The sequence below is a fragment of the Homalodisca vitripennis genome, unplaced genomic scaffold, assembly GCF_021130785.1.
Source record: "Homalodisca vitripennis isolate AUS2020 unplaced genomic scaffold, UT_GWSS_2.1 ScUCBcl_1875;HRSCAF=6046, whole genome shotgun sequence".
In the NCBI taxonomy this organism is placed as follows: domain Eukaryota; kingdom Metazoa; phylum Arthropoda; class Insecta; order Hemiptera; family Cicadellidae; genus Homalodisca; species Homalodisca vitripennis.
Window position 1 is genome coordinate 7882 of NW_025777987.1, and position 10634 is coordinate 18515.

A 10634-nucleotide genomic window follows, 5' to 3' on the forward strand; every position below is an offset into this window, starting at 1 on the left:
CAGTTTTTTGTCACAGTTGGTCTTCTGAACACACACCACAAGGACTGAGCACGGTCACAAACACCACTGATTTGCTGATGTTGCTTTGACTACCCCTTTTATCTCAATACGTTTTGACGAATGAAAAGAAATATTGATATAGACTTTTCGTGAACCTTTCAAGAACGCAAAATTTCTTAGAAGGACCATCCCTCGTTTTCTTTTGGTTCATATGCTCAATGGCCCGTAATGCCGTTCACTCTCAATAAAACTCACTACCTCTTCCAGTGAATGTATTTACGACTTAAAAATGAATATTCTGGAAATCTCAAATTTCTAGCTGTGGTTAGAAACTGTTCTGTGAAGTGGGGTGGCTACTTTTGTCTTAAGTTTACCCATCCTCTTCTTTCTGGCAAAATAAGACTATAACGAGTGGCTATAGACTTTGACGAGTGGTTTTTGTGTTCGTAGGAGGAGCACTTATGGTTCAAATTAATTAATTTCCGACGCTAAATTTGAGTATAAAAAGCTTGTATAGATACTTTTGCAGTGAGATTAAATTCAATACAACATAGAAAATTTGGGTGAACATGTTTATATTTCGAGTATCTAAAACCCATGAGTAATATTTAATTTCCATTAATTTTTAAATAGAGTAGTAGCAATTGCCCGCGGCTCCGCATGCAATTTTCAAAGTCGAAGAGGATAGTCTTCCTTGTCAAAGCATTCATGATGCAATATGATGACGTTCTCTCATGTTTTCAAGCAGAATAAGGCACAGATATAAGAACTTTAATTCACTCAGTTAAGAGATTCAAATGCCAATATAACGTTTATTGGTTCTTATTTCAGATATGTAGGATTGTGCAGTGCTAATCCAAATAAGTAACAATTTTGATTCACTTTTGGGTTTTCCTAGCCTGATGACCCTATCAAGAAAATATATGCATATGAAGGTGGAGTTTGCCTTAACAAAATATACTCGTACATACATGCGCAGTTCTAAGAGCCTATTTCCGAAGAAAACAACTAAGATTGGTTTTGTAACGGTCTTAAAATTTGATATCCAAAACTAAACAGTAACTTTGACTTTGATATTGGCATTTCACTTCTAACCAAATACTGCATACTTAATATTTGCTAAAATGTTCGGTTAAAACTATAAGTTGAACTCAAATTTCCAATTTTGTCGTCTGAGGAAAAGGTAGGATTAATAATAATTCCTACTTTTAACGTTATTCTATGGCTTGACTATAACGTTAGACTATAAATTGACACACATTTATAAAATTTGAATTAAGTTAATTAAACATATGATAGTTTTGTTTTAATACAATGTTAATATATAACAGCTGATTACATTTAGCAAACTCTTTCAATTTATATTTCACAACTTTAGAGACCAAGACTGGATTTTCACTACTTTAGAGACACACACATTTAAACTGTATAAGAAAATTTGTATTGCAGAACTTTTATTTTATTCTTAACTTTACAGACGTCCTGGATATGACGTTAAATTGCTCACCCCCACCTAACCATTTCCCTAATTCCTACCCAATCCTCCTCCAGAGTCTTATTAGTACTCGCTCTGTTCGACTGTTCCAGTACATGGCTCGCTGGGAGTGCTTAAGCCGGCACTAGGTGCCCTATCTGGTGTCGGTGAGAGCTGATGTGAGCTTGTCTCTGCTGAGGCGTAAGTCATACTGGTTCAGAAGCCAGCCACTTCGATGTCCTTGCTCAGGAAGTGTGTACTGAGCAGGAGTGTCGGAGCAACGTGCGAGTATACCCAGCCTGGTTAAACGAATCAACACCGGGGATCTGGGGGAGATTAACCTAGCCTCCCACGGGACCCAGTTTTATTGAGGGCGTGCCTGTTCCTGGTGTATCTCGGCCTGCACCCTTATACACGATGCGCTGGTTAAAATCTTTATGGAAACCGAAATCACCCCAAAACTAGGGCTAAGCGTGGTAGCAAGAGATCAAAGTGATCTGGAGAAAAAACGGCAGTGTTGTCTGACTCAGACTGTGAGCTTGATCAAAACAAACAAAGACAAATGGAAAAAGAACAAAACGACGATGAGATAAATATTCCTACACCTTTATTTCTTGTGCTAAGTCATAAGGAAGATGGAAAAACCTTGACTAAGGTGAGCCCGTTCCTTATCCACAAATCTTTAGTATCCTGTGGAGGGCAACCAAACTCTATAAGGAAGCTGAGGAATGGAACAATTCTGGTGGAGGCTACAAATTGCATCCAATCCAAGAACTTCCTGAAAATGACGAGCTTTTTCGACCAGGTAGCAATTACTGTCCAGCCTCATGCCTCTCTGAACTCTTCCAAGGGAATCGTCTTCTGTCGAGACCTAATGGACTGCAGTGAAGAGGAAATTAAGGATGAGCTGCAGTGCGAGATGGTGACGGATGTTGTCAGGATGGTTCGGACCGAAAACGGGGTAAAGGTTCCTACCCCGGGTCTCATTATAACCTTTGCAAAACCCCATCCGCCAGAAACCATCATAGCCGGATATTTGTCTCTGTCTATGCGGCCGTACTTATAAAACCCCCAGTGGTGTTTCCGCTGTCAGAGGTTCGGGCTCTCCAGTAAAGTGTGTTCGAACCCTGAGACATGTTCACGCTGTGTTGACGAAGGACACCAAGAGGAGGGGTGCAAAAATAAGACGCGATGCATCAATTGTTAGGGAAAACATCCGGCATATTGAAGAGAGTGTAATATTTGTTACCCTTTCCACTCGGATTTTTTTCACCAGTCTGCCCCCTCAACTCGTATTTCTTTTAGCATATTTTCAGTAAAAACCCGTTTTTTAGCGAACTGGAAGTCAATAAAGTATATACATTATTATATTGTATAATAATTTAATTTTATTTCTAATTTATAGTATAGAGATATAAAATTTGATACTTACACTAATAAATTTTATATTTTAGCACGTTATGGTATCGTTCAAAACACTCTGCAGGATGAAGACCAGGATTTTTTGAACAGGTTTTACAATAGTAAAGTGTTTCCTTTCTTCCTCCTGGCACCTTTCTATTGCTACAAACAGCACAGTCTTTAGTTTTTTGTTGGATGAGCTGCAAGAAAGTGAGGGTGTTTGTTTAGCCTTTTCTTCTTTTTCTACTGATGAAGGACGACCCCGCTTGAAACTCATAGGGTTACGGACATAGCCTACAAGTTCAGTGATGAGGATTTCTCTGAAATTCCTGTGTTGAATTGCTCTTTCTCCATGGTTTTGTTTATTCATGTTGAACAAAAGAAAGCTATTTACTATTGCCACTTCCAACATCCAAAAAAATAGCTTTCTCCACCACTTCAGAGATTTACGGGAAAATTTGTAGGAAGCAATATAGTGGTCTGCTTGGTCCACGCCACCCATATATTTGTTATACTGACAAATAACTGTTGCCTTTTGTATGTTTATTTGATGATCCTTGCCTCTTCTTGAGATAGTGTCAGTATTATTGTTGTAGATATTACTCAACATTACTACATCACGCTTACCCCGCCAAGCTAAAACTAAAGTGTTGTTTGTATGACAATAAGTCTTAGTTTCATATTTTTTAAATTTTAGTTTGCCTTTTTTATGCTGTTGGGCAAGCCCTTTCCATTAGTCATCACTGTTCCAGTTAAATGAATATTCATTTTTTTTAATTCCTCCGAGAGTTGTAAGCTTGTGTAGTATCGATCTGTAAATATATGAAAACCAGATCCTGCATTGTACCCGATACTAATTTTTCTGCCAAATGCAATACAATTCTAAAAGTGAATGGTAGATCTGGGCGAACTAATGATTCAGTTGTAAATGAACCGTAATAAGGTACAAAACTATGAACATATCCCGGTCTTGAATCACTGAGTACAACAACTTTCAAACCCCATTTGGTTGGTTTTTGTGAATTGTAACATTTGAATTCCACTCTACCCTTGAAAGCCACGGAGCTTTCATCTACACTACATTCATAAAGTGGAACAAAATATTCTCTGAAGCGAGCTTGTAAATAGGCTACAACATTCTTTACTGGGGAGTCGGGCGTTTCTATCTCCGCCATGTTATTTTGCTTGATTTTGAGATACCTTTTCTCAAAAGCTACTTGTGCTATTCCAATAATTTTTTTATATTTTTAAACTACTATCTTTGTCTTTGTTTTAGGGGAGCCGGGAGGCCCTATCCTCGCAATGTTAAATTATACATATTGAAGTACACTTTTCTCATACACTATTTAAGCTATAAGGTTAACATTTTTTTTACATACTCTTATACTTGTAATACTATGTGACTAGAATTTCGAGGGGTATCCAAAAAGTAAGTTTCCATTAATTATGAAAAAGTTAAAAAGACTCAAAAAATAACTGAAACACATTTATTCAACTCTTTACATCATACCTTATTTTTTCTACATAGTTACCATCCCTTTCTAAGCACTCTTGGTATCTAGGAAGTAGTTTTTTTATTCCACCATCACAAAATTAACCCGCCAAATTTTTAAGCCAAGTATCCACCTCATTTTGAAGGTCATCGCTGTTGGCAAATCGCCGACCGCCAAGGTGTCTTTTCAGCTCCGGAAACAGATGAAAATCGCTAGGCGCAAGATCTGGTGAGTATGGAGGATGACCAAAAACATCCCACTTAAATTTCCTCAAAAGTTCCATTGTTGCATGAGCAGCGTGTGGTCGGGCGTTATCTTGAATAAGCAGAACCGTGCGCGACAAAAGTCCGCGCCGTTTATTCTGTATTGCCCGCCGAAGTCTGGTGAGAACTTCACAATACCTTTCTGCATTTATGGTTTCGCCACGAGGAAGATAGTCAATCAATAACACTCCACGGCAGTCCCAAAAAACTGTAGCCATTACCTTTCCTGCCGACTCAAAAACTTTGGCTTTTTGAGGAGCTGCCTCTCCTTTTTTTTGCCACACCATACTCTGGCGTTTGGTCTCTGGTGTTGAGTGGTAAATCCATGTTTTCATCACCAGTGACTATTCTACTGAAAAGTTAATAAAGCCTAACCTCCCTTAAATGGATTGGGGTTGAAAAAAAAACCAACATTTTAAAGATAAAGTGTATTACTACCTAATTAAAAAATACAAAGGTTTTATTATATATTTGTAATTATATACTACATTAGTAAAACAAGTTATTAATAGTCTGCAGCATACAAAGTGTCAATGCTAGAAGATTATTTTTTATTTTTTTACTCTTTTTGATCGTTTTTTTTGGAGGTTGAGTACTTGGACCTGCAGCAACATCTTTATCGGAAGCCTCTGGACGATCTGGATCAGGTTCATTTACTCCATTTTCAGGTTCTGGTCCTGGATTAGGACATAGTAAGTCCTTCAATTCGTCGTCAGCAAACTCCTTAATCTTTTGGTACAAATACTTCTTCCTTTGGTATGTTAATCCTTCCGGTTTGATTTCTTTAGGAAAATCGGTTGGCAATTCCTCGGAAGAAGTAATTACCCGTTCTTGTTCGGGGTCACCTAATCCAGTTTTAACTAATACTTTTGCCCTTTTGGCTACAGATAAAATGGAAGTGGCTGAACTTTGTAATATTTTTTATCGCTTTCCATTTTTTGTTTCGGAAATAGTTGAGCCAATCGAATAAATGAACATAAACTTCGCCTTGCTCAGTCCCAGCTATTATGGATTTGTTAAGGCCTATGTTAGTGGATTTCTCAACGATGTCTGCAACTTGGCACAATGAGCTGGCTTTTCCCTTTCTAAATTTTTTTTTTAAATAAACCAAAAGCCCAATCGCAGCCAAATTTGGTATGCCCGACTGGAAGAAAGGAAAGGGTGATAGAATCATTTAACCCTTTCAGTACTCTCCAAGTTAAATACCCCATAAGAATGTTATTCTTGTTCTGGCTGACGCAATTATCTGCGTGTAATGTTAGATGTTTTTCCCCGAAACTATGATTTTCTAAATAATAATGGAGAAAACTTGACAATCGCATTTGCACCTTTGGAAATTTGAATAGCTTCGGGGATTAAAAAAGTTATGTTGAGTTTTGACGGTTATCGTTCATGATTCCAAAAATCCCTATTTTGTAGGGAGTAAGAAAATAGATGGGTCCTGGCTGTTGAGAATCAAATGGAATGTGCACCTGTTGTGCAAAGTCAAAGCTATAATGTATTTTTCCATCATAGGAATTTGGTTTTGCTAAACCATTTTCGTCAAACTCAACTAAGTCTATGTTAAAATTGTCAACCGTGTCTTTTATCAAAGTTTTATAACCTGTTCTTTCAATGTTTACAACATTCAGATGATCTTGGCATTTTTTAATAAACTCTGCTTTGTCAGCTTCAGAACATCCTCGAAGTTTGGTGAAGGTCGTCATGCTTTTTTGGCAAAATTCGCATAAATCTGACCGAGGCTTCATAATGTAAACATTAGGACAGAAAATGTTCCAAATAGATCGGAACGCTGACGACCCAACAAACTTTTTAGACGCCTCAACACATGCTTGTTTGTATTTTCTAAACAAGGACATTTTTGAATCAGAAGAGGGAAGTAGTTTTACAATAGTTTTATGATTAGCTAAACGCCCCGGCATAAAAAGAGCTGACTCTTCTGCATAATTTCTAATGAAAAGAACAACATTTTCAGTGTCTTCTTTAGTATGTGTGTTTTTTGGTGTTCGCTTAAAGTTTTTGTGTACAGGGGGTTCCATACCATGAACCTTAAAATGTTTCAATAAACGTTTGAATCGCATTTGCGGCTAGGAACAACCTCTCACAAACAGTTTGGCCAGACAATGTGTATATCATTCGCAGCCTTTGTCTCACTTTCTCCTTAGATCCGCTCCCAGTTTTTACTTCATTGCTCTGCCTACACATGGCACGGATCTGTCCTAATACTACTAAATCAAGTTGATTCGTACCTTCATTATAATAATCTAGACTACTGCTATCCAAAAAGCTCTTCAATAACTCATCCAGCGTAAACGAGTCGCTGCATTTCCGCCGACAGCATCCCTCTACTTTTATACTTCTTATTTCTGCGTCAAACACGGTGACAAGTTCCTCTTGAAGAACTGGTTTCTGAAAAAAATAGTTATACTTTAAGGCAAAATATTTATTACATCATTATTTAAAAAAAGTATTTTTACTAAATTGTAACAAACTTAAAAAATGGGTTTATTGATTTTTTTGGCTTGCTCTTACAATTTATACTAAGTAGGCCTAACGTCTCTGGACTGACCTGCAATGCACCTATGACTTCCAACTACATCATGTAGTTTGTAGACACTTTAATTCAAACGATCATAAACTTATTTATTATGCTATTTCGATTGTTTACTTTTAATTAGTTGTATCAATCAATGTTATTGGCATAAAGGTTTGTCAGTTACAACACAGATTGCAGCATTAAAATTATTACCCTCCATTATAAGCTCTCTCGATGCAGCTGAAATCGTAATGCTTATAATTTTGATACAACGCTTTTACGTGTAACGATTAAAATTGATTATACACTCACCCAAATTTCTTGATCTGCATCGTTTACCACGTCATCTCCAATCATTTCTGGCTCGCCATCAAGTACGTCAACCGAAATTTCTTCAATAGAAATGTTATCGCTCATCATGAGGTTTTCTTCGGCATTTTCAATATCCTGTGCAATACAATTTTATTAATACTAATATATAAAAAAATTGCTAATAAGCGTAATTAGTTTTTATAGTAAGTTAAGTCTGTAAAAAAAATGTATCTAGTTTGTTGAATATTTTAGTATTGAAGAAAATAACAACACATTTACACAAAAATGTTTATGAAATTCGTTATTCTACAATAATTAAAATTTATTTTTATTGTATTATTATATTATTTTTATTGTTATTATTATTGTCGAAAGTGTAAAGAGCAAGTAAGTAGATTAATGTAACTTGTTTAATGAATATTCAACATTAAAGAAAATATTATATTACACAATTCATACTCTTGAATGAAAAATAAATTTAACAGTAAAAATTTTATAAATAATATAAGAAAGGCTTACCTCAAGGGTGGGTATATCACCAATATTAAAATATTCGACATCTTCACTTGAACGATTAAGTTCTGTAGCGTCTCCCTGACTCTCATGATCCTCAAGCTCAGAATCTGATGAAGAACTAACTGGGTTTGCAAAATAATCTTCACATACTTCCCTTAAGTCATCGGTTATTTCACCGGTAAAATAACTGTCGTTGATAATTTTAGCAATATTTTCCTCCATAGCAGGACGGTGCGCTTGGAACAACAACAGTGACTCAACTAAACAAACAAATTCCTGAGAGCCTAGTCCTGCTCCAGGTGCACAAGTGATAAGGAGAGGGAGGGAGGGGGGAAGAGATAAGATAACATCGCCGTTCGGAGCCAAACAACAGCTGATTTGCCTGGAGTCATAAAACATCTGATTTGCTGAGTATCATTGTGTAATAAGACACAAAAACAAAAGGGACCTTAACTTCCAGCCATTTAAATAACATTGGGGAAGTTAAGGTCCCTTTTCTGCAGCTTGCAAGGGTTTGGAAATTAATTATTTTAACCATGTTCTAGGTTGAATTCAAGTGTGTAGTTGACTGAATATTGTTTAGAAACATACATAGAGTAAGAAACTATCAAAAACAGAACATGTGATTTTTTGACCTAAACCACTAAAACTGCTCGTACTGTAAAATTTTGTCCTGGAAGATAAGGTCCCTTTTCCTTTGGCGGGTCACAATTCGTGTGTGTTGACATCTGCCTTCCAGAAAACTTTCAAACCATTTGAGTGCAATTCCTCTTATTCCAATATTAAATAATTTTGTCGACATTATTTTATGGTCTACTAGGTCAAAAGCCTTTCTAAAGTCAATGAACAGCCCTGTTAATTTACAACCACAGTTAAAACCACTATAAATTTTATTAGTTATATTGACTAGTGCATCTTCGGTCGATTTCCCTCTCTGAAAGCCGTACTGTGTTTTATTAATGATTTCAAATCTTTCAAAATATCCGCATAACCTACTCTTAACAATTTTTCGAAGATTTTTGAGAAAACCGATAGTAAGCTTATTGGTTTTATATTGTCCAAATTTGTGGACGAACCCTTTTAAATGTAGGCACAACTACACTTTGTTTTAAAGATTCCTGTAGACATACTCAGATTAATAATTTGTGTCAAAACAGGAGAAATAAAATGTGATATTCGCTTTATGAGATCAACGTTAATATTATCAAAACCTGTTGATCTTTTATTTTTTAAATGCATAATTGTGTTCAAAACTTCATTTACCGTGGTGGGGCACATGAAAAACGACTGAGCACATTGAAACTGAGGCAAATCATACAGATTAGCTGACTGCCGGTGACCTTGAACATCAGCTGACTGTGCTGTTATAAAGTAATTATTCACCACATCGGCAATAATAATTGGATCTTTAAACCGTTGTTCCGTCGTTTAAAACCTTACTTTATCAACTTTTTTCTTTAACTTGCTACCAGTAAGATTGTTTATTATTGCCCATTGCTTTGTATTGTCACCATTACAATTTGTAAGTAGTGTTGAATAGTAATCTTTTTTTGAATTATCTATATCAATTTTTAGTTTAGAACAAAATGAATCATAATATGCTTTAAAATGAAAGTCATAGGGTTTCTTTTTATATATTCTATACAGTTTTCGCCTTGTGTTTATTCGGTTAATTATATTACCATTGATCCAAGGATTAATTAGCTTGGCTTTACTTATTTTGGAGCTTATGGGCATAGAATTCGTACAGTTATCTAATATGTGTTTTAACCTATCATGAAAAATATTAAAACTTACATTAGCATCATTATTCAACAAACAAAATTGCCAATCCGTAGTACTGAGTTTAGTTTCCATTAGTTCATAGTTAATAACAGTCTTATTAGGTTTGTTTATCAAAATCTCTCTAATTTTGTCCGATATATACTATTGATCTCATATTTTAGTCCCAAAATACAATGGTCGGTAATACCTAAATCAAAAACCTCACTTTTAAAACTATTTACTTTGCGATTTCGTACAAAAATGTGATCAATACACGTGCAACTATTTTGAGTAATTCTTGTAGGCTCATTAATGAAACACGTGAAACCTTGGCTACTAAATACATTTAAATAATTTTGTTTTGCTTGTAGAATTTCCAATCAGATCTAAATTTATATCTCCTATATAAATAATATTGTTTTTAATTTCGAATATAATTTCTTCAATATATTGATTTTCTGTGTGACTATGTAGCCTATAAACACATAACAACTTAAAGAAATTATCATTAAACTTAATATCTAAAAGCAATGCATCAGCAGTGTGCATATTTAAATAAAACTGATTCACAGATATACCATTTTTAACATAACATAACATTCCTCCGGATCGATAAGAATCATTGCAACATGCAAAAAGCTGGAATCCTGTAATATTAAACAAATTAATTTTGTCTTTGCCAACCCAAATCTCACTTAAAACTATAAAATGCAAATTTTCCTATAATTTAAAAATCTCAGATAGAAAGACGATTAGATTTCTTCTGAGACTCCTGATATTAGCATAAATTATACTAAAACAATTATAATTATTCGTTGGAGAGAAAAACCTAAAAATATCTTCTTTGTTTTGATTTATCATTTATAAATAAATAT

At 35.2% G+C, this 10634-nt stretch overlaps 1 protein-coding gene across 1 annotated transcript; it reads right to left on the bottom strand.

Annotated features, from left to right (window-relative positions):
- Positions 1 to 2563: 2563 nt before the first annotated feature.
- On the bottom strand, positions 2564 to 7664 carry LOC124371703. Its single transcript, XM_046830038.1, has 4 exons — positions 7480 to 7664; positions 6737 to 7040; positions 5228 to 5476; positions 2564 to 2601 (listed from the first exon to the last, which is right to left on the bottom strand). Exons 1-4 carry the CDS (start codon positions 7585 to 7587, stop codon positions 2564 to 2566), a joined length of 699 nt encoding a protein of 232 aa, XP_046685994.1. The 5' UTR covers positions 7588 to 7664.
- Between the last annotated feature and the right edge of the window lie 2970 nt (positions 7665 to 10634).

Bases quoted from the DNA above. Each gene is read 5' to 3' on its own strand.
- LOC124371703 (XM_046830038.1), bottom strand. From the start codon at position 7,587: ATGATGAGCGATAACATTTCTATTGAAGAAATTTCGGTTGACGTACTT. The intron at 5,477-6,736 runs GTGAGAGGTTGT...AAACTGGATTAG, and splicing joins ATTGTCTGGCCAAACTGTTT to GTGACCCCGAACAAGAACGG. The intron at 2,602-5,227 runs GTACTCAACCTC...AACATGTCTCAG, and splicing joins AGATGTTGCTGCAGGTCCAA to GGTTCGAACACACTTTACTG.